Source organism: Rhea americana, unplaced genomic scaffold, assembly GCF_003343005.1.
Source record: "Rhea americana isolate MKP2758 unplaced genomic scaffold, rheAme1 scaffold_185, whole genome shotgun sequence".
Classification (NCBI taxonomy): Eukaryota; Metazoa; Chordata; class Aves; order Rheiformes; family Rheidae; genus Rhea; species Rhea americana.
Genome location: NW_028185983.1, coordinates 1,791,591 through 1,816,922, shown reverse-complemented (window position 1 = coordinate 1,816,922; position 25,332 = coordinate 1,791,591). Strand labels below are relative to the sequence as shown.

Here is a 25,332-nt window from a genome sequence, read left to right as displayed (position 1 = left end):
GATAYAAGGTGCATCATCTGAAGGTTTTATGAAGAATCTGATGAAAAAATAGCAGACTGGACACATGCTAATTTATATGTTGCTCCCAGAGGCAAGCAGAAAGACGTAAGAGAGGGTCATTGCCTTTCCATCTTTTCACAGGTATATAAAAAGGCACATGGAACGTGTGTGCCGCAAATAACTGTGGCTATTAAAACAGGGAAACAGTCTAGACTTGGTATATACTCGTCCAACACATTACTATGAAATTTGCACTGATGCAGTCATAAATTCACACATGCGAGACACAAGACCTGCAGTTTCCCAGACTGCAGCTCTGCAATAGAAAGATGGATACAGTGGCTGTTTGTGAGAACACCTGCACGGTCTACGTTGTTGATTCCACTGCGGTCACGTGAATACAATTTCACCACTTAAAAATGCAAACTGGAGTAGCTTTCTTAATAAAAAGAAATACAGTGACACATCAAACACATTTACTCAAGAGAGGCAATTATCTCAGCCTTTCAGCTTCACTAAGCCAAGATTTGCTGTTTGTAAGCTTGCGGCAGTCATTTCTAAGTAAGTAAAGCAATGCAGCCGCTAGCAATGTGTGCAGCCCCGCTCTAGTACCTGCTTCTGGACATGCAGGCTTACTTGGGAACTGCTGAACTCTGCTATTCCTCAGTGAGCAGTTGGGTCTGGTGTCCAAAGGAAGGGGGCAAACATAAAGAAAAAAGGAAATAAGCCAGATGAATGGACAGTTATGTGGTTATATTTGTGGAATTGTCTGATTCTTGCTGCTTTATGATTTAGGTACCATCCCAGTAAAATTATCACAGGCAATGGAAGATTTTTTTTTTTTATAAAACACAGCAAGAGAAGGGAAAGGAGTACAAGGAGTACAAGAGATGGAGACCTCCCAGCCACACTCCCTTATAGAGATGTCAGAATTGTAGCAGCAGATGAAATGATCCCAAAGCTGATGAATCAGTGTGAGTATGTGTGTATTTTACATATTTGTTACAAATAAGTAAAAGATAATAGGGAAAAGGTAAAACTGGGAAGGTTGTAAAATGAGTTCCATGATAAAACCGCAGTACTTCATGGCTGCACTGTACAATTATACAAAACTGCCTTTTTTTTTTTTTCCCCCCTTCAGTTTTCAGGATAATACTAGTAAAAAAGGCATCAAATAATTTCCCACAGCAGTCTTCTGTAAAGCTTACAGCAGCTTTGAAAATTATGTCACTCAGTGGTTAATGTCGCAAAGATATCACTGGTCTAAGTCCTTCCCATACATCCCAATCACTTGCTTAATTCATAGTTTAACGTTCAAGTTTCAGTTCTTAGAAGTCCTCATTCTGTACACACAGTCACTTCAGAACAGTAAGGTGCAAACAGATTGTAGTAAGAAAGAAAAGATAAATCAGACAGACACAGTCATCCTCATGTACATGTCTTGCTTTTTCTGCTATAATCAGTGGGACCCCTTTTCTGAAATTTAGTTCAATACAGCAGAGGAAATTACTTTCGTACCTCAGAAATATCAGCTCACAGAGATCACTACCTGTCTTAGCATTGCCAGCTTCTTGCATGGTGAAAGATGACGTAAGGGCATGGGAAAAGATTACTTTGTATTATGGGTTCCTAAAGTAATAGTAAGTTCAAGTAGCCAGAGTATCTGTAGCTGTTGTTTTTTGTTCAGACTGTGCAGAAACTTAAAAGTATGTATAGATAAGAAAAGTATAGATGATTAAGCATGACTATCAATAACCAAAAGAAAATCATCAGAAGGTTTTACTGCTAGTGGAAGAGATGATACAGGGTACAGACTGCGATGCACATACTAGTTCAGTAAGGGAATTTACAAAGTAAAAGAAACTTAAGAGTAGGAATCCCATGGTAGTATACAGCAAGCTTATCTTCTCTGTTCTGAAGGAAAACACCATGGCATAAATAACACTATCATCACATTCATTTATAGCTCTTGTTTTTTTTTTAAGAATATAATAGTTTTTGTCATAAAAATATACTTTGGGTGATAAAATTTTATTATTGGTTATTATTTTCTAGTGTGAAGATCGATGCTAAATGTACAAGGCATCATAAACCTGTGAAGTGAAGAGGGCAATGAGAACTTTGATACTGTTCCTGTATTTCGTAGCTATCCTTGTGAAATCAATATAAGTTATCATTTTCAGCCAAACTGTTTACTGCAAAGATTCTCCGTATCTCCCAAAGGTTTCTTGATAGCTCCTCACAATGGCAAGAAGCCAATGTTTCTACTTTGAAAATCCATCAAAAAGCCCTCATTTCAGTCCTAGMCAACAGGTCATAAAATTTTTGATCTATAAACTGAGAAGAACTTTGGAGATGAGAATGGAGACAGTTGTGAATAAATGGGGACTACAGCTATAGCTCCACATTCTGTGTAAATCCGTAAGTCAAAAAAAGCCTTATGTAATACATCAGCTTTGCACAAAATACAAGATCAGCTCAAAATACTTGTATGTCTGATGGAACTTGAAAAAAATATTTATCTATATCCCACAGAGTCCATGAATATATTAGCTGCAGTGAATTATTTTATATACAAAATGAGAAAAAGGTACTGCAATGAATTTGTCACACGAATTTATATTAGATCATCTGAGTCAAGCCAAAATGTTTTGCAATTAAAATCACAAATACCAATTTTTATATTGTTCTTTAATGAAATATTTGCTATTTAACAACCTACAAATATGTTATACAAATTACATGTTGAATGTTGATTAGSAAGACTTCTTCACTCCTTCTAACTGCAATTTTCTTTTGTTCTTGAAAGTGGTGTTTAGTTTGAGCTCAGACCAGAGCAGAGACTTGGTGATCTGAAAGAGAGAGAATGTGAGGTGTTAATTCCATATTCACTTGTACAGTGGCTATGTAAGTTTGTGAAATATTATAAAACTTATCAAATTGACTTTTTGATTTCTCTTACTGAGCTCAGTAGCTGGAACAGTAGTCTGAGCATGATGCTGAGAGCTTCCTTATTAAGAGCCCATTCAAAAAATCAGTAATACAAAAGACAAAATGGAAGCATATATTTAAGGAAAAGAAGATGAAAAAAATGCAGCAGAGCAAAGGCTGCTGGTGAAGTACAAGCCTCATGCTCCTAAAATTAGGTAGAAAGAGAAAGGATATAAGTGACACAGGAATGAGAGAACAAAAATACTTCAGCAAAAGGCTAAATGAAAAGGGATGGGGAAAAAACAACATGATTTTTCTTTGTGTGGAGACAAGAAGGAAGATATCACTATCTGTAAGGAAACCATGGAAATACCTTTTTTTTTTGGTGATCCTTGTATTGTAATCAGGTTGTTCAAGTTTGCAGATACAGCTAGAAGGAAACACTCTATGCTTTCTGTCTTTTCAGTCTGCTGCTCTTACTCCCCAGAGGCCTTCTTCACGGATACTCGGCAAAGTTGTAGAAAAAATGCAGTCTTGTCCTTCACAGTCACATACATCATGACTTTGGAAGTGTTTTAAAGAACCATTCCACGTGGTGATTATCAAACACTGCAAGTTTTATAGATACATTAAGTTCAGTACCTTGACTGAGTAAATGGCTTCTTGTTTCTTGTAATCACACACAGTATCCTGCAGATGCCATTCAGGACACTCATCACTTCTGCGGCTTCCAAATGCTCTTGATTGTCATTCCTCTTCTTCAGATTTCCACTTTCATGCTAACTAATGTTCTGTATTGCATTTGCACATATGTTCAAATGTCGGCCTTTAGATTTTGATTGCAAAATAGTGTACAGCACAGCAAATGCTGTATGAGTCATGTCGTACCCTGAATAGAGTCTTGAAGGCAGACACTATGACATGGATGACTTGATACTGAATTGGCACGTTAGCGACATCTCCAGTGAGATGAGGAAGAAAAAGACACCCCACTCTGGCACTCCCAGCAGACAGGATGGCTCCTCACTGTGATTTATGACTTGCACTGAGGCAGCACTCGGAGGAGAAGATATCGTGGTGCGCAGCATTGTATAAACACAACAAAATTCTCACCACAGGTCACACAAGCCTGTGCAATGGTGATGGAAACCAACACAAATTTTATAAGAGAATTAATGAAGAGCAGCATTATCAGGCAAAGCACTCAAGAATTCATAATTACTGACACTTTAATAGGTTAATAAACTCACTAGGAGAGAGAAGCYTTCATGAAACCTGCAGTAGATGCCATAATAGACACAGGGAAAATCACTGCATTTCAATAAACCTGGAGAAAAAAGTATCATGGAAAGACTGTACAAACTGCTGCTGAACTTCCTAGGAATTATTGACACATGCAAAATAAACTAAGTGGTCCTAAAAGCTGTTTCCTGCAAAAGACAGATGTTAGGGATTGCTGCACATGCTCAACTGTTGTCATGCTTTACAGAAACAAAGCTTGTTAACACAAGGTGGATTTACTAGTCTCTGTTAAGAAGGAAACCAACTGCTAATTAAAAATACTGTACAACTGCTTTTAGAACTTTCTATCTGTGAAGAGACATGGTCTTCACAAATGATTTCATGCAGCATTGTATTTACTAAAGTCAGTATTACTTATATTTCTCAAGGATACTAAAATTTTGCAATCAACCAAAGCAGGTTGACTCTTTTGTCTGTTACTGTACACTCTGCCAACCCTAAAAAATGTGTCTATGACAGCTGATTTTTACATATACTACATAAGCATAATCTTACCTGTCATGGTATCTTTCCTAGAAGTGTGTTCTCCCTTATTTCCATGGTAAGTTGCATTTGTTCCAGTTGATTCATAGTCTGTTTTTCTTTCTTTTAGGCTGATCATTTCCCGAGGTGAGGCTGGGGCACTTGCTAGATCATAAAAATGGATTTATTTTTCTCTCCACATATCACTGAATGTAGTGTGTAACTCTAGAGTAAACACTTTAATAAAGTTTGTATTTGTTAGCATACTAACGTTAAGCTATTTGAAGTAACACTACCACAGGACAGAAGAGAAGATGCTGTTACTTCAAATGCAGAAAAACTGTATTCATGGGAAAACCAACTCCAAACATCATTTTCCCTCTGAATTTTTTACTTTTTCATTTACACACAACATCTAGGAGGATCATTATGAAAAAGTAGAAAAATAATCAAATGTTTTTATCCCTCTAGCTTTTCAGTTTCTTTGATTTGTCAGTACTTTCTGTTACAGGCCCTTCCACGTTTTTTCTCAAAATGATCAATTTAYTTCTGTGGAAAAGACCCTTAAATGTCAACTGAGTAGAAAAATGCTTAGAAATTTTTCCTTGCTTCTTTGCGGAAATAAATAAACCCATGATACAGGTTCCCATAAAGGARAAAGGAAGAAAAGAAAGGTGTTTTTCTCAGAAAACGTATAAGAAAGAATATCTAATACTTAAAGGTAATGCAGATAATTTCTCTTCTGTCTTTAACTATGTATAGATGAACAGCTGCAATTAAAACAACAACTAAGGTATCAYTGAAATTTAACTTATCATTAAAATAAAAAAAATAAAACTCTTTCATCATGTGGTAGAAAGCTCTGCAATTGTTTAAAAGTGGAGAGCTGAAAGAAGAAGGAAGAGGAGTGATAGAACCGGAGGCTTACACTATAGTTCCACAACCAACACTGAGATCTGGCAGTCAATAAGAAAAAGACTCACTGAAACTGTTTGTATGGGTAAAAGGGGAAAAGTTCAAGACAGTTAGGAGGAGAACTTTTGTATTCCATTGCCAAGGACTGGAAAAGGTGAGTGACTACTGCCACTGATCATGAAGACTTAGCAGTCACGATTCTTAAGACAAGAAGGGGAAAGAAAAGAAGAGGAAAAATGGATTTCAGGTAAATTGACTTCAGAAGACTTAGGTGTTGGTAGAGAAAATAAGCTTTCCCCGCTGGAGTAACAAATTTAGTCAAAAACAGAGTTCATGAGAGATTTTTCTTTTTTTTTTTTAAACTACTGTTATTTAGGACACAAGCATAGGGCTTAGGGGCAGCAGACAGGAAGCATAGAGACCAGCTTGGATCAATCACAGCTACTGCCTAACTCTGAACTCARGGAGTCATACCAATATGTGAAAAATAGGTCAGGAAATACCTATGATGTATATATAAGAATACCATGTGCACTTAGAGACAAAATCAAGGAAGCCAATCTACAACATAAAACACAACTAGCAAGGGACATATAGGTTCACCTGCCCTAACTTTAGCATGTAAACTAAATGTGTTAATTGGGGCTACCCACCTGAGGCACCGTCAATGTACAATGGAGAGAAAGAGATGCTTCCAGAGGATGATTTGTCTCACAAGTTAAGTGTCTACATTAAATAACCTTAATTGCCCTCTAGACTTTTCTTCCTTCATTGCCAACAGAGCGAGTGCAGAGTTATCAACTCAGACTTGGATGGTTAAAGTTAGATAAGATAAATTTCAACAGAAGTGTTAAAAACTCTATAAACACAATAACAATAGTAAGAAGAAATAAAGATACACGTGGCCCACTACTTCACGAGGATGAAGAATTAACAGCAAAACAGCTCTAAATATTTCATACCTGTTTTGTTTCATTCTTCATTAAAACCACAAAAGTGATCACATGTAAAAAACAATTAACAGTAATGACAATTCTCTCAGGCAAGAAGAAAGTATTTGTGGGCAAGTTAACTTGGCTAAACAGGGTGAAATCCATTCTACTACTTAAGGATCTTCCTAAGCAATCTCAGACCTGTTACTGTTTGCTTTGAGAATTCGCAGAAGACAGGTGAATTTCCAGAAAATTGGCAAAAGGCAAATATTTTAAGTACTTTCAAAAAGGGAGATTTGGAGAATTATGGGCTGATTATCTGATAACATGGCTCTGACAGTATATCTGAATATCTGAGCAATTTTGGCCCCAGGTGTAAATATCTCCCCAATATACAGACATACAGCTACCTCTGAAATAAGTATATACAGATGTAACTCTTTTTCCACAAGATAACACAATAGTTTTAGTAATCTAGCTATTCTAGCCTGGTGAACACGAACAAAAGCTGGGCCAGAGGACACAGTACAAAATGAATGGCAGAACATCCCAGTTCCTAGTGAATGCAGAGAGGTACAAAAATAACAAACTAAAGCACTGGTGCTCACTTCCATACTCTCCCATGCCTCCACTTGGGTTTTTGATATGTTAAAAGGACTCTCTAAAGCAAAAATTATGCTGAAAATGAGTTTCAGTCAAGATTTGGGGAAATACCTAATTATCACCTTTGCATTTGTAACATACTGTTACAGAACTCTTCTTCCATCATACGGTTTGGTAATTGCTCAGTGCATCAACATTTCCCTTCCCCAAGGTTAGCTGATGTTCTGTCATTATAGCAGTATCCTAGCTATGAATGACAGCACTTTCACATCCCTCCATGCACAAGCTGCCTTTCCATTTTTATATAGGGAAATATAATATTCCCATATTTATATGGGGAAGCGTGGAAGAATGCCGAGGAGACAGGTGGTAGAAGCTAGGCAGACCGTCCTGTGAGAAAAGGAACATCAACAGGGCATGTTGACACGGTTACTCAGCCGGGCCCGTGCCAGGGTGGTGCTACACCTGGGCTTTGAATCGAGATTAGCGATGAGCTCAGTACGTGTACTGCATGTGTGTATAGTACATAAAAACCTTCTCTAGTGCCCTCCCGACGCTTCTCGCAGCGGAGCTGTGCTCGGGGCTGCCCTGCTGTCTCTCTCACTGGCTGCTGCAGGACCTACGGGGAACCCTTCTGCATTGGTAACGTTGCTCCTTTTTTACCTATTTGTTAACAAATATATTTATAGTAACTTGCCTTGTGTCTCTCGYGATCGAACCCCTAAATCATCCTTACAATTGCTTACCTGAAACCTAAGATTTAAGAATGGGACTTTGCTCCCTAGTATCATTTCAAAGCATGCCCAGAGAGAGAGGTATTGTTTCTACTCATTTCTAACCAATAGAATTATATGATTTTAAGTAAGAACACTAACATTTGCTAAAAGATCCATTATGTGCCCTTGCTCACAAAAAGGGAAAAAAAATTAAGAAAAACTCATTTGTTAAACTTAATCAGCAGCTATGCCTCTCAGTGTCTCTAAATCATGGTACAATTTTTATTTAAGGAKTAGAGAAACAATTGTGCAGTAATGATGCATTCTGTTCAGATAGGTTCTGCTGGCCCTGGCCTCTAAATTTACAAAGCAAATGTGTGATAGATGGCTTTTCTTATGAAGCCATTAAAATTGGGGCTTGCTTTGAAATTGCTTGTCAATAGTGATGTAATTCTGAAGCTGATAATCCAGCAGATGTAAAGAAACATGATGTTACCAAATCCACTAATAGCAATATGACTCCAAGAGGAGACAAAACAGAATGCAAACCTTGAAAAGGTTGCTAACGCATTGATGCACTTTGTTTCATGTACTCTAGTGATGCCAAACACTCTGGTGTTTTGTACACACTGACTGATAAAGACAAAACCATCTCTCTCCCTTCCTTATATCTCTTGTCCCACAGAAAGTTGCTTTCTGGCAAGTGTTAAAATCCAGATGCGGCTTCCTGCAGGGTTTTATTGGAAGCAGACAAAAAGCCATTAGTCGACATTAGACTGAAATGCTTCTGAGGCTTTCTGCTCCTTATCATACAGGACACAAAAAAGAAGACAGATCTCTCTGTGCTAGTTAAAACATCCTATCCCAAATCATAGGGATGGATGGGACATTATGTGTTCATCTACTTCAACTCTTTACCCCAATGTAGGATCCAAGATAACTCCTGACAGAATTTCATCTAAACCTAAAGATCTCTAATGAGAGAGACCAAGCACTCTAGTGCTTCACAATCCTACCATTAGGAAATGTTCTCAATGTCTGACCTGACTCCTTGCTGCTCATTATTTCCATTTGTCTGCTACCAAAATAGAGAAAGATGAATCGCAGAATGGGTAAGGTTGGAAGGGACTTTTGGAGATCACCTAGTCCAAGCCCCCTCCTCAAGCAGGGTCACCCACAGCACATCACACAGGTTCAAGTCCAGACAGGTTTTGAATACGTCCCAGAGAAGGAGACTCTACAACCTGTTCCAGTGCTCTGTCACTCTCACAGTAAAGAAGTTGTTCCTCATATTCAGGTGGAACTTCCTGTGTTTCAGTTTTTGCCCATCGCCTCTTGTCCGGTTGCTTGGCACCACTGAAAAGAGTCCGACCCCATCCCCTTGACACCCTCCCTTCAGGTACTTATACACATTGATAAGATCCCCCCTCAGTCTTCTCTTCCCCAGGCTGAACAGGCCCAGCTCTCACAGCCGTTCCTCACAGGGCAGATGCTCCAGTCCTCTGATCATCTTTGTAGCCCTACGCTAGACTCATTCTAGTATTTCCATGTCTCTCTTGTACTGGGGAGCCCAGAGAAACCCTATATCTATGTTATACCATGAATTCAGATGGATTTTACAAGAATACACTGTGTTGAACCAATATTTGGATTTGCTATGCTTACTGCCAGACAGAGAATAACTTATATTACTATACAGAAGTACATATTCCTGCAAGGTAAAGAGTATCTTATACCCCTACTGTCTCTGAGGTGCTTGGACTGTGATTATTTGTTCCAGTAATTTTCTAAAAACTAAAGTTAAGCTGACTAGACTGTGATTATATGGGTTCTTCCACCTTTAGAAGCACTCCCTATATTTGTCCTTTTCTAATCTTCTGATAACTGATAATGGCAATAAGATTTCATCAGCCATCTCTTTAAGTAGATTCTTTAAGCAATACAGCAACAGAAGTGAGGAGATAGTTCTGGCCAGATATAGAACAAAGATCTCACATCCAGTCATTTCAAGTGCCTTGCCCTTACAGTCGAGATKAAAAAAACCCCAAGGAATTGTATAACCAACAGATTTTGAAAACTAAACAGTGTGCAGCAGCTCTCACTGGGCTATATTTATGGTCACATTTTCAAAATTCCTCAGCGGCTGCTATGTAGGACTAAACTGCAGCTTCCAGACAATTAACAAAACTGTTTTCTTATAAATGCTACTATTGCATGATGCTGATGGTAATCATCAGTTTGGCCTATTTTAATCCTAAACTCCTGATACATCCGTGGAATGACAGCATTTGATTTAACAAGTAGTAAAAAGCACATTCAAAGACAGATTCTTTTACTGCGTTTCCTCTAAAAGAGTTGACCTTCACTGAAAAAKCTGAGATATCTATCTGAGATATATTTTACTTTGGAATAAACAGAGGGCAAAAGGCCCAGACTTTTGAACAGAAAAATGTAATTAACGCCATGGTGTAAACCGAGATAATTCCATAAAAAGTTATTGCAGGGATCTTACACAGTTAATGATAGTTAGTGTAACTGTGGAATCAATATTAGGTGAAGATCTGTAGTCAATYTTTCTTTAAATTTATATATGCGTGTGTATGGAAACATATCTACATTTATGCATACAGATATACACACATAACCAGAAGAAAAGCTGACAAAGAAGCATGTGGATCTTTTAACTTTATAGAAAAAAATCACTCTTGTTTTAAACAGATAACCCAGATAAGAACAAACAACAGTTTTTTTGTGGTCCTCCATCACTGTTAATAATGGATCTGCATACTAGTGACACTGCTTAACGATGGAGAATGACAGTGACGGATTACTTCTGTCACTCCTGCAGTGCTGAAGCCTGGCCTTACCTGAGCGATTGTTAGGAGACATGCGCACAGGAGAGATGGAGGGTGTGCGTGAGGAAGAGTACGGTCTTTGCCGATCCCTTTCTATCGTTGAAGATGAGGCTACGAAGTGATACTGTGACCATCCATCCTGCAGGAGGGCAACACCAAAAATTGTGACAGTGGTCAGTGAAAATGTCATGAACCTTCTGATTTTAAGCAAAGAATATTTTCCTCTAGTGTTTTCACTTATACAGGCTTCTGTCTTTTTCCTGCCACTGGTAAGTATTCTTAGCAGCACGGGGTATGACGTGTGACTGTGACAAACCAGGAGATTAGTTAAAGTGCAGAAAGCTCTGTAAAACAGTGACAACAGATACTGTCTTTCAGTATGATTCAAACCGTGAAAACACTGAAAAATATTTCTTCTTTTTTTAATAATTCTGTCTTTTTCCTTGCCTCTAATTTCACATTTTAATTGGCATTCTGGTGATGAAGATATTCCAAATCATGAGACTGAGCTGGTTTTCACAGTGAAAATAAGGTTGTGCTTTAAATCATTTATACCCTAGCAAGCAATTTTGGAGTACATAGATGGTGAAGATAGTCAGGTTAATACATTAACTGCCCATTTGTTCATGTGTGAGGGAAGAAGAATCAGCGCATTTTCCTCATGGCATTTTTCTCTAAGATGTGCAGGAAGAAACCCCATTCCTTGTTTTTAAAACTGTGATATTGGTGATGTAGTTTTTAAACAGAAACAAAGTTATACAAAGTCTAGAACCAGCTARATCAGAAATAAACAAAGACAACTTCAAATCATTCATGTTTTGTTCCCATACTACAATATAATGTAATAATCCAAAATAATGAAACTTACTGGCTAAAAGAACTGTACGTTTTAAAACAGGAATTAAAAATAGTTTGAAAGTACAATGAAAGAATAAACTGGCTTTTGCTAGCCCTGTTACCAGACTACAATATTTCAGATGTCTTAAAGTATTTACAAATTTTAACTGCCTAATGTTAAATCCAAATCTGTAGCACAAATTGAGTTTTTCCAGTCTTGCACTGAAGGTAAATGCCTTTAAAAAGGCCTATGTTGTATTGACTACAGTGGAAATGGAGTCCAGCACTTGGTGTGGTGCCAGAAAAAATTCTGCAATGAAATCTTGAGTAAAAATAAGCACTATAAAATACTGTCAAAAAATAGCTGGAATTTTCCTCTTCCTTATGGAAAAATAATTTTCCCTTGGGATAGTAAAGACCACTCCTACCCCCAAACCAAGCTACTTAACCCACCTGACCTGAGTGCTCTAATTCCACCTCTCTCCCCCTGGCTGCCTTCACCCAGGACATTTGCCTGTCTTTGTGGCCTCCCTAAAAAACACAGGCACCTGGCTCCCTGAATTGCAATAGAAAATCTCCTTTCCACTAAGCTTTTAAACAACAGAACTCAGCAAGAGTGTGGCACTTTTCTGTCTTAAAAACAGCAGGAGGAAAGAAGGTACTTATATTTAATGCAGARGGAAATGTCGGAAGCAAAATTAGGACAGGCAAACTTGTCACATAACTACAAAGTCTGAATGTCTGTACTCCTTTCATACTGCATTTGTATAAACACGCTTGCATCTCAGCCACAAGTTTAAAAGAAAAAAATAGAGGAATGAAATTTGGGCTATAGCTTTTGTGCTAGAGTCATCATTTTCTCCAGCATGAAGAGTCAGTGTTTGTGCACAGAGGCCGTGTTTCTGACACTTTACTGAACCGCATCTGTGTGTCCCATGGTGGTGACACAGGGAAATACAAGGAAGAAAAATATTTAATTAATAAACAATAGTAAGAATAACTTGAGAAAATAATAGCTAATTTTTAATATCACTTATCAAAACCAAAATTTGCTAAATCTGATCTTTCATTTGCAACAAGCAACTTCTATACAAACTGAGTCCTCTAACCTGGAAAATCAATGAGGATACTAACAAAAAAAAAAAGTATGTGAAGCCTTAATTCCTTAATGTTGTATCGAATCGGAAATTATTAGAAATACCTAAATACTTATATATTTTTTAAAAAAACCTAATAGTTCAAATTCTTTAACGCTGTTTCACATTAGAAGCTGTAACCGTACTAGTTGTGATGACAGCTACAAACCTGTTAGAAGACGAAGGCAGGCAGGAAGGCCCTGCTCCCTGAGTGGACATAAACTTCAGTGTGTACTTAATATGTGAATATCTTAATTACTGTGTTTTTTTTGCATCAGAAAAAGATTCCCTTTAACCTTTCTTCCTGTCCTCTCTTTCATCCCATCCTTCCATGTTGTTAACATTGATACCTAGACCCCTGTTCAGACTGCGAGGGGATGACAGCCCTGCTATCTGCCTAGTCCCGTAGGTGCTGCAGAAACCACACATGGCAACAGCTTGCTGCTGCAGAGTATCAGCAGATACTTGGCCAACACTGCTTCCTCTGCAACTGCATTAGAAGGGGCCTCAGTAGAGAGGAAACTCAATCTCACTGTAGCTGGGCTGCTGGCAGAAGCATTTATCTGAGTGGCAGGCATTCCTTCTCCTCCTCCTCCTCTTCCCTGCACATGCTAGTTTTTCCCTCCGCTGAGAGGAGCTCTTGCTGCGAGGTCTTCAGATAAAGACCTGCTACAACCTTGCAAGCTTGCTAGCTCGATCCGCTCAGTAAAATAAGCTGGGCAAACAGTAAACTCCAACACGAATACTGTTGTGATTTGGCATTGCTTTTGACTAGTCAAGGCGTATTGCTGTCACTGCGTGAAAAATTTCAGAGTGTTTTTCAACAGCACTGTGGGCAGCTCATAGACTTGACTGTACTCCAAAACCAATATTTTTAAGTCAACTATCTTTAGCTCCCCTGAGCTGCTAGAATCAAGCCTCTTTCCTTGCAAAGGTAAACAGTTTGTAATAAATTCATTAAAACTATCTCCATCAACAATTCCAAAAGCTATTAGTGTTAAATATTTAAACTAATTTTTAAGAGTCTAAAGGGAGTATTTTCAATTTAATGCTGAGATAAATACCACCTGATGTGATGGCTGCTTTCATTACTTTGTTTCAGCTCTAGTGCCTGTAATGAAATTTAATTAAATTGATTTGGGTACTTAAAGGTACAGTATGTAAGAGTGTCCTGTAGAGAAGAAAGCTATCTCAAAAGCCAAGTGTGTGAGATTGTGCTCCAGAAACCACTTTACCAGACACAAATGTGATCTAGGGAAGGAAGAGTCAGACAAAAAGATGTGACATATTGGAAAGAAATTCAGTGCAGCTCTGTTAGGAAATGGATGAATTTGTTAACTGGTAGCAGTTAATTAATAGGTAGCAATTGCACACTTCAGCAAGGCACAAAGCAATCAGAGTACGGAAATATCATTATATGTCCTCATCATCTGCTCCAGTGTATCTTTCTCCTGGGCATTTTTCTATATTCTGACTAGAATGAATGTCYGTGCTTTTCCTCAGTTATAGTACATAAAGTTAGAAATTAAAGGGCATGTATTAAAACTTGATCAGCAGTGACATGTTTCTGGACATATGTTCTTAGGAAAGCAGCAGGGATTAGATTTGGGGTGGAGGGTTGGATAATCACTGCAAAAACCAGAAGCAGGAATGTAGCCTCACTGATCACCTTTTGCTGGTCTCAAGAAACAAAGTGGTCCTTTGTGCAGCTGAACTGTAAAGCATTTTGAAAATCAGTAATTTTCTTTGGACCCACAGGAAATAATGACTTTGTCATGGTAACTAAACTTACTGTGCCAAATACCATTAAAATTTATTTTCTGAAAATATAATTTGTGACTCCTACATTATCCTTTCTATATTAAAACTCAGGGGAAAAGGGAGAGTGGTTTTCTATTAGGTTTGAAAGAGTTTCAGAATGGTCAGGATTCTCCAGGAGCGCAGTCCTTGATTTCAGGAGCTGATTTGCTGAGCTGTGTGATACCATATACCCAATTTTTCTCATTTGGAGTACAATAGCATTTAAAGGACTGAATGAAATTAAGTTCTGGAGCTGACACTCTGCTGATGCAAAAGGGAAGTGAAACTCCTGCCTGAAGAACGCTAAATGGGATAGAGAGGGAAAAGGATAAAATCACGTGGCCAAAGAATATGTGGCTTAGTCAGTGCCAAAATGCCAGGGTCCCAACTCTTGGCACAACGCCCAGCCTATAGGCCCTTTTTGCAACTACTCGGATCCCCCTCACCAGCTTATGTGGCAATACTCATATAGAAAAATAAAAGTAATCTCTATTCTTTGCCTGTGTATACTGATTAACCAATAAAGACGCCAGCGATTTAAAAATGTCTGGGATGGTTTAGAGCAAAACTGAGTCACGTCAGCACACACACGTATTTCTTTCAGCACTGAAGAGAGTCCACCCTGACTGACTCCTGGCCGCTGGTTCCAAAAGTCTTATCAAGGAGAAAGAGAGCAACTCATCAGATCATCAGAAGCAAAAAAAAAAAATCCCTCCAAGGAGAAGGAGCAAAAATGACAAAACAAATCTGATAAGGAAACAGCTAAAAAATGAGAAACTACAGAGAATACCCCCTCACCTTCCACCCTCCCAGTTTACAAACTCTCCAGCATGCTATTTCTTGCTTCAGATTTGATCCTGCTTGTGACTTCAATTAACAGACATTTTGCCACTCACTTAAAGCATATAGGACCAGACTTGTTTTGTCATCCTACTTCCTTATCTGAAAGCCAGCATTTTACTGGTTCCAGTATATTCATTGTAGTATTAACTGCTCCTGCAATGGTAGTAAGCTGTAGAAGTTGAATTTTTAGTAGGCAACCACTTGCAGGAATCAGTGATCTGATCCTCCATGATATTAAAAGTAGATGATACAGCAAAAACGGAAAGTGTCTGTAAGTACACAATGTAGGAACTACTTGCTTTGAAACTCAGACAGAAATTGCTTTGAGTCGTTGATGTTGCATGTTTCACAAGCTCGACCACTGCTGTCAGATTAAATGAAACATTTCTAACTGGTGCGCACCAGTGTGACATTGTCTACAGTAAAAGACAAATCTGATGTGAATTAAGTCAAGGCTCATCAGACTCACACAGGTCTGGGCAATTCTTCACTGGGAAGTTGTTGTCACGACACTAATAAGACATAACAGAAATTAGAACTGGATCAAATTATCTCCATACATTGACATATGAAAGCTCCATGTGTGACCTGACTGCAGTGAGCAACCTAAAATGATGAGGTTGAGGTGATCCTTATATGTATTTAACTAACCCTTTGAATAGGATCTTTGAAATAATGTAGTTTAAGTGTTTAACAACCACTACATATATCATGAGGCTTTACAATTTGAGATTACATTATTTTGTTTAACACAAGAGAAAGAAAGAAGAAGAAATATATTCCTTGGTGATTCTCAATAGTGGAGTTCCACCAAGCTTATYGTTTCTAAGGTACTGAGGCTGGCTTCTTTTCTTCTGCCAACTGCATTACAAGGGAGGCTAAAAAACCCTCCAGGGATATACATGAATATGCAGTTTCCTAGGAGGTGCTTCCGCATGTGCCAGTGAAGTGGCTGACACCGGAATAGCAGCTGCTGAAGGACAGAAGGAGAGATGGTTGTTCTCAAAAAACGTCACTGCCTTTGAATTTGAAATCTGGTTCTTCATTTACATTGAGAGAGAGATTTATACTAAATTTTAAATAAGTTCATAACTCTAGAAACACTCTTGAAAAAAAAACCCAACTAGTTTGAGATAAACTATCTATATTAAAAATAAAGGTGTTCCTTAATCCTTTTGAATTTACAAGGCCAAGTYCTAATACCATTAAATGACAACTGAAAAGGACGGTCCTCTCTAGATTTTGCTGTGTTGTTTCAGGAAGAACTTAAAAATAGCAGAGAATTCCTGAGCTATTTACATTAATCTGCTTTATGACTTACTCTGAATAAATCTGCTTTAGTTATTTTTTTATGCCAGCAGCTGAGTTGCAAACACTTAAAAACAGTATCTGGACATTTTTACTCCCACGATTTTGTCTTGTACTGCTAATATAATGGGAATTCAAGCTATGTTGTTAAAGGAGGAGGGGGAACAGTGAAGGAATTTGGTATTCTTACAACTTGGACATTAGCATTTTGCTGTTTGTGTTAAGCCCTTTGGACAGATTCTGCATTAAGTCTGCAAGTGCAAAGCTGCAGTATTTTCACTGACTTCAAGAGCCAAAGGTCTGCTGACTCTAATTCTCCTATTTCCCCTCCTCTCCCAAATTGTTACTAGTCAGGCCCTTAAAATCAACAGATACAAAACAAAGACATCAATCATCAAAGCTCATCTTAATTCTGGGATTTTAGTATTTATATTTACAGGGGTATTTCCACAGCTTATAAAAGCCATAAAATTACTTAAAACATAGACATTTACTCAAATTTGGGGCATTTAGAAATATTAGGAATACCTTGATACCTTGGATGAAAGTACAGGGATAATTCATAGTGTATTTATGAGAGCTTAGCTGGCTAGTGGTTAGGCAAAAACATTGTTTGCTTGTCATGATGATGAAGATACTTATTTACTAATTGCAGGTTATGCTGGGAGTACAACATCTGCAGCTGTGCCRGGCTGGGAGGAAGATCGGTCCTTCTTACTTTGCATGCAGGTAACTGCAAAGAGAGGATGCGGACCCTGCTGCAAGCCAAGCCTGTCAGGTTGCCCCCAGGCCATCACAAGAGCAGTGCAGTGATTTGAGCTAATGCCAGCATACCATGGAGCAAAGCTGGCTGTGAAGGAGCGATCCCAAAGGATGGCAGAGCTGCCACTGGGGCAGCCGGGAGGCTCGCAGAAACCCTGGGCTTTCTTGCTCTGTGCTCTGTGCACTGGCTGGCTCCCTAGGTGGTCCCAGCCCTGCCTGACTATGCCAGGCAAACACCTTGGCTTAGTCTCCTCTCTTGCTAGACCTCAGGATCCCAGCCACAGCAACCAATTCTGTTTCTTAAGAAGCTGGTATGAGGAATTTATATTTAGGGCAGCATGGGGGAGGGGGAGAAGAAAAAAAAAAAAGAGTTCCTAGTCAGATTGACATTTACCATGGCAAAATTGTCTGGGAATGAATGAGGATTATTAAGTTTTCTGTAGACTCTTTAATAAAGTGACATTTTCAGAATCAACGGTTWTCAGTGGTTAAACTCATTCTTCTGTAGATAGTACTTATAGCTTCCAGCCTCCATCTCAGAAAGCGAAGCCCATTATGCCCATTATTCACGCGTTGTCAGCATTCCACACCAAACTCATTTAAAATATTTTCTCTCCCCAGCTTTCTGTTGTCATTGCAAAGCCTGAGGTACAATATCTTTTTAAGAGCAAAATGCAACTTTTTTCTTCAAAACACCTCAGATAGCCTTGGTCAGTTCTCTCTCTTTCAAACACTTTTTTTTTTTTTTTTTGGTAAGGGTTGTCATCTTCTAGTCACTTACCTTCTACAATAATTTTAGCTCTCATCCCTTGATTTTAGCTATGAAAAGACACACAATCAGTGAGAGAGATATTAATTACTGCCAAATCTATCCAAGTGAAAAACAGCTAGACAGCCATCCCTAGTTGTTGTATATAGTGCAGCTCAGGGAGATTTCAGGAAATCACTCAAGCATTGTTTTACCTATCCATAATTATTTATTGATTTCCTGTTGTGTGAGTGTGAAGATGACAAGATCTAATCTGATAAATAAAACAGCTGCAAGAAAGGGAACTGTATGTGAGGGAAAGCATGAGGGACAGGACTTCAGACACAGCAGAGATCATTATTAATTTTGCTGATGTTATATGCAGCTAAATAATAAACCTTTCAAACACTGCAATAAAATGAAATAAATTCATTTTTCCAAATATCACTTTCCTCCCATACAGAAATAAAATTGTTTTAATCTCTTTTACAGAAAATGATCACAGTATTTGGCTCTTAAGCCAGAACTTTTGCCCTTCTCTTATTTTCTGCTGCATAAAGTATATAAATCAGAATTTAAACTATAAGAATCACAAAAAAATATTTTTGCTTGTAACTTGTATGCACAAAGAAAATTTACATCCACAAAAGTGTTTATGGTAATTTCTGACTTGCAGCTCACTTTTATTTCAGGTATGCAACTTAACCTGTCTTAACACGCTTATGCCCTAAAAATGCAAACTCCAGCTCTTGGCTACAAAATCTCAGGGGTCGGACAAATACTCTTCTATTTTATGCTCAGAATCAGTTTCTTAAGACTACTGCCCTTAAAAGGTCAGAAACAAATCAACATCTCTTTGATGCACTGCATGCATCAAATGACAAAATCAACCAAAACCTCCCGTAACACTTCTATTATATCTGTGAACGTAAAACCCAATAAAATCATTAGAATAAAATTTGCACAGTTGTCGCTTATCATGGTGAAGAACACAGTAGGACTAATGACACTGACTGTGATTCAGATCCATTTGAATTTTGTGCTTCCTGAAGAGTGACACTGTATCTGAAAAACTGGGGATCATTTTATTCAAATGTGGGGCTGCCTGACAACCAAAGAAGCAGTACAGTTTTTGAGGAATCAGTAGTTATGCTATCCCTGGCTTCACTTCCAAAGTTCTTGCAAAAATACACTTAAATTATAGAATTAGAGACCTGAACGATTGATACTAAGCTGTATGATTTCTAATCTTTGTATGATTTCTGTATCTTTAAACACAGACAATTTAGCAACTCAGGCAGGAAGGAAGAGAAATTCATATTCATTTTTACCAGAACACCCTCAGGAGTTTTCGCTTTAGTAAATAACAGCTTCAGTATTGTTAACTCCAGTGAGAATACCCTATTTCACCAAAGTTTACAACTCTAGTTTCAGAGCATCTACAACTTTCTCTAAAAGCACTTTGCAGAACTAAAAGTAATAAAAAATAACTTAGAAACCTTCAATGAAACTTTTCATTTCTACTTTGTCCAGGAAGAAGAAGCTGTAGCTCTTTTACCAGGATGAGCTGTCTCAGCAAGTAAAGAAAAGTAAAACTACTCAGATCAAAGCACAAGCACTATTAAAGAGACTCCTTTCAAAATACCAGGTTGCTTCCTCAGAGCCTGAAATGGTCGACATATTTAGGCCATATTTGTATTCCATTAACAGCCTTAAGAAGAGAAGAGGAAGCAGGTCTGGAGGTACTTCCCAGCAATTTCTTCAGCACCTGTTATTAGTTCACATGGAACATCAAGGAACTGGAAGTAAGGTATTGACATACCGGTTTAATATTTAAKCACTGAAACCACGGCTGAATTTAGTCAAGCGAAACAAACGCTTTTTACCTCCGTACAGGACCCAGCTGAACTAGAATTACACTACCTTAAGCACAGCAATGCACAGGAAGCATCAGCAAAAGATGATCAATGTTAGGCACCACACCGTCGCAGCTAGGCCATTTTCCTCTGAAAAGCAACCTGCCTTGAATACCAGAGTACTAAACGTAATCTGACACTTCCACCCTCTCTGTGCTGTTTGCATGTTCCAGGATTAGCRGAAGATCGACTGATCTGATTCACTTGCAAAACTGACAGTAGCCATCAAACATGTCAGTTTAAGTTTGCTGGGGAAAACTGTGAGTTTCCCAATGCACCTTAATTTTTCAGTTTCTCATTTGGATTACCCACTCTCTTTACTGCAACTGTGCTTTTATCATGTCTAAACCTAGATATGCAAACATTAAGAATACAAGTTAATTAAGAATGAAATTCAGCTCTGAATGCTAGAAATCATGTTCCTTGAATGATTTCTGGGAAAAAAGACTGACATGAATAAAAATGGTTTATCTCAGCAAGTATCAATAAAAGACAATGTTTTTATCTTCACATATGCACAATGACACAGACTTTTGAGTTCTTTTCTGTACTGACCATCTGAATCCAATTTAACTTTTTTTTGCCATTAATTAATGTTATTTATATTTGTTTCCAAAATATTAACATATTATTTAACTGGATTAAAAATGTCCCAGTCCAAAAAGACACATAGATAATTTTGTCAGGTATCCACTTTTTACTCAACTACTAAAACCTCATCTTATTCTGAGATACTGTACTTTTGAGAAGGAAAAAAGTCTGTAGATGTGACCTTCCACATAGGCAAAGCCTTTCAGATTCTGGATGCCTATCCCTAAGGATATTCTTAACAAATATCTAAGGAAACTTCAGTTACATAATTCCCTTCAGAAAGAAGGCTCTAAGTCAAAGATACTGACTGCTGGGCTGCCTTTTAGATTTGCTTTTCTTCAGAGAAGTTCAAAAGGTGGAATACTTGAGAGACAGACTTTATAGAACTGCAGGATTAAATTGCTGCCTTCCAAATCTGTACTTAGTCACCTAAAAATGGGCTTAGGTTTTCAAGTGAAAAACCCCAGTGGTTCCCATAAAAGTCAACTGGAGCTCACCATCAATTCTGAGGGTGCTTTAGCAYCACATATATGTATAATTCATCCTATACAACTCTTTGGACTTTTTTTTTTAAAATTCCTTTAGCACCTCTTGAAACTAGCAGGCTTGGGATACAAATGTTGTTGCCTTCCACATACCTCTTACTGATAATTTAGAAGAATCACTGCCTAACCTTGAATTTAAATGAGATCACCTCTGATGTCTTTCCTCTTCTAAGCAAATTTACTCGGAAAAAAAAATAAACTGGAAGAAAAAGCATAATCACCACATCCTGTGTGATCAGCAGAAACATGCAGATTCCTGTTTTCTCTATGCATTTTATCAGAAATAAAATACATATGTATAAATGTTTATATATGGATTTACTTGTATGTTGTATGCACGAAGCAGCTACTGTTTTGTTCTCACAATAAAGCCACACAGTTACATTTTATCAAGGAAAAAGTACGTTGGGGAAAAAACAGAATACTAGGTTAACAAATTGGAATTTTGGTACCTAAAACTCAATAGGGTCTTCTGTAAAGAATATTCAGTTGTTGCAATCTTACTACTTGTTATTACGTCCACAGGAAATCTCTTCTGCTTTTAGTAACATAAACTTTGAAAATTCGTATTTTAAGAATTTCATTGATCCTTGGACACATTAATTTTCTCTGTAGATATCCTAGTTCAACCAGGATACTCTTAATGAAATGCACAGCTATTGCTTTTCTCTTAAAGATGGCACTGGCCTAGAAAATACAGCAAAGTGCCTGATAAAAATAAATTGCAGATGCTGTTGCTTATCAGAAATTGGCCTTCTGCTGGAAAGGTTTAGCCAATCAACGAAGAGACTGCACATATCCTCAAAAGCCTGAGAGGAAACGGGAGGGATTGAACTTGTCCCTTGGCCTGGCATGCACTATCTTGAGAGACAGCAAAACCCTGCACATGATACGCACGCTGCTGAGATGAACGAGGTTGCTCTGGGAAGTGCAGGGAGCAGCTTTCAGTCTAGAAACCATGTGGTTCAGCAAATTAAAATGTGCACTTCTGAAACATGTTTTCTATTAAGGCATTGTTACTTTTGATCCAAGCATCTTCTGCAGAAGTCTCCTGGGTACAAATCTAAGTATGCATTAAACATAACAATTCAAAACTGGTCATTTGACAGCCAGAATACCTGGGTTTGGGAATAGATTCTGGTTTCTTGGCTCTGGGAGAGAGTATGCTGAGCGTGCTATGACCCAGACTGATGGGTAGGTGAAAATCCTCTGTCCTTCACAGAGCGTGGGCCGCCCACTGCCATTAATCAACCAATTAGTCTGTCATTAATCAGGTACTTGTATTTTCATAGTTATATAGAAATGGGCTCTAGACAATGCCTTTTCTGTAAAGCCATTGCAGTTTTAAATTACAGTGGAGATGCTACCTTGAATTAATCCATCCTTTTTCTAAAAGGGTGACATTCTCATCTGAAAAAGGCCTCCCCAACTTATAGAAGCAAATTAAGTCCCACTGAAAGATAAGTACAGTAAAATATATGTGTTCATGAATAATCTGAGCACACGAATAGTTCCATCAAAGTTAAATCACTTTTTTGTGGAACTATTATGCTATGGATTTGTAATTTAAATCCTTAATRTAGGGCTTAAGCTATGCACAGACATTTGCACTGGATAAATTTAACTGAAAGACAGTATCCTCTTTTAAGGATGTCTGACTGAATACATATAGCCTTACCAGAAGCAAAGCCAGGTTCTGTGTTCCAAGTCTACAGGACAGCATGACATAATTAATATTTCAAAAGAGTGAATAGGTATATTTTATTAAGAAAGGACTTCAGATTTTAGAACTACTTAACTGGAATTTTCAGGTTTATTGCTGGCAATTTTCATGGAACATTTAGCAATAAGGGGCCTTCCCACAGAGTCATCAGTTTATTATTCTGAAAGTCAYGTGAAAAGAGAGTCCTCTTCTAGTTCCTGCCTGGCTTAACTGCTTTTAAGGCCTCAAGCAATTCTAAATATCTTTTCCAGCCAATGACAGACAAGGCCATCTTCACAGTCCCTACTTCCACTTCATTAAATGCTTGTCACAACACTCTGCCTGCTCCAAATGGCACAGCACACAGTGAAGGACAATTGCCTCTAATAACCTCCCCAGTTTCAAATAATTGGTTGTATTTTTATTCACATGGTAGGTGAACAGGACAAACTTTTCTATTATTCTATGCAGAACACAAACCTATGAGAGTAAACAGAAAAAAATTACTTCTACAAATTCATTGTGATTTCTACTTACATCCTGGATGACAGAATAAAGGCAAACATAATGAGAGAATGTGAATGGGTATTTTGTTGTAGCCTAAGTGGTTAGGCAAGGCAAACTAATTGATAGCAAACATTCTTCCTGACAGTTTCTCCTGCTCTTTAGTACTACATGCACTTAACACTTATTGAAGCTTGTTCTTAGCTAATAAACTTTCTTCCCGGTTAGCTTATTTAGTCCCCCTTTGTGCTCATCCCTTTTGCTCCGGGATTTGGTAATATTCGCATGTGTAAACTTCCTCATGCAATTTAACAAGCTGCTTGCGTTTAAGAGCACTTGCTTATTTTCGTGAATAATGAGATAGACAGCATCTACCACCTGTGGCTAACAGAAATCTGCTCTTTTATGGTCACAGTCACATCTTCCGAGGTATCCCCACATTTTCAGTCAGCTAACACACTACAGGCTACAGTGAGATCCAGTGTTCCCCACGTGGAAAGAGATGTCCCCAAAGAATCACCACAGCAGCTCCTTTCGCATTCTCTACGTGGCTAAAAATAATGGARCATTATAAGCTGCATTTAATTCTCTCACTGACTCTGCAGGTTCACTTGAATAGCAGTGGTGTACTAGGTGTCTGCGGGTTAACCCAGACACCTCCCCTATCTCCTCACCCCCAAAAAAACATGGGAAAAGGAAGATATTTACTTTTCAAGATTTAGAGGAGAGGACCATGAATTTAGAGACTGGACTTCAAGTGCTTTAAGGAGCACAGGGAAATGTTCACTTTTTTGAATTTCTCCCACTCATTCTTACTGCACTGATAATTCATAGCTTGTTATCACTCCACGGTTTTCCTGAAATAGTACTAGTTGCAGATAAAGTTGAGAATCTGCCAACTAGGACAAAACATCATAGTAGTAACTTTGCTGTAGAGCAGAAGAGAACCCTGACATCTGAGAGAAGAGAATTCCCCCAAGTGATGGATGGCTGACAACTCCCTCACCTCAAGACGAAATTTATTGCTTTACCTTGTTCTGCCAAGCTTCTTTCTTTAATTTTAGCAATGGGAAACATTTATGCTTTTAATAACTTTTTCTTGTTGGACTTTGTTGAGATTGTGCCAAAGTAACCATACCAGACAGTGAAATTCTCTATTTTTCCAAAGCACAAGCCTACAGTGCGTGGCAAACAATGTCACCTCACTCACAGATCTGAACATCGACTTGACATTTACCTTCTGTGCGTCTTCCATTCCAGTTGAGTCTAACAAGTCAGTGTGTCCCTTTAAAGCCACTACACAGCGATCACCTGGAAATCCCAGAACCTATYGGTGGAGTGTACCAAGCATGCCACAGCTCTGCAAACACAGTGCATGAGGTGTTGTGGGCTTACAGAGCTTTCTGAAACCAAGACAACAAAGCCAACACCTCCTCCTCAACAAGTGCAGCTCAACTTGCGGGATGGTAGAGATATCTCCTTATCATTCTCCTGAGCTAGAATAGCTGTAGTCTCTGCCTGAGCATGCCTTTTAGAGAACGAAAAGATATTTGAAAAGAGATACCAACAGCTCAAAGAAAAGTGCARCACAGTGTTTCTGCTTCAGCTAGCAACTGAAGAAAAGTAACACATAAACCTTCAATCTTTCTTTTTTATAGGTTCTTGGGAATCCCAGGATATAGCAGATGCTGTAGACTAYGCAGCTTATCTCCTCAGTAAAGTTTAACTGGTTGCAAAAGTCCCAAATCTTGCTTCTGAGGCCTTACAGAAAGGTCCTAAGAAATCAAGAGTCTTCTCATTGCTTTCCCTGGGTGCCCAGCCCATTCAGCTCATGCAGAGAAGTTCATGGGTGCCAGGACTCTGAGCTTTGGCTGTTGGAGCTCCACTGCTTGCAAGGATAGCTCCGYACACCTTCTTTGCCCTT

At 38.3% G+C, this 25,332-nt stretch overlaps 1 protein-coding gene across 3 annotated transcripts in view; it reads right to left on the bottom strand.

Annotated features, from left to right (window-relative positions):
• The window catches only part of CTNND2 (catenin delta 2), a 655,980-nt gene that overhangs the window by 6,350 nt on the left and 624,298 nt on the right, over window positions 1–25,332 (bottom strand). For 2 of the 3 annotated variants that reach the window (XM_085302090.1, XM_085302092.1), the window contains 2 exons: window positions 10,729–10,855; window positions 4,729–4,860 (listed from right to left, as the gene is read on the bottom strand). In XM_085302090.1, the coding sequence (XP_085158216.1) occupies window positions 4,729–4,860; window positions 10,729–10,855 (259 nt within the window). The remainder of the gene's footprint in view (window positions 1–4,728; window positions 4,861–10,728; window positions 10,856–25,332) is intronic. The other variant, XM_085302091.1, reaches the window with a different exon arrangement.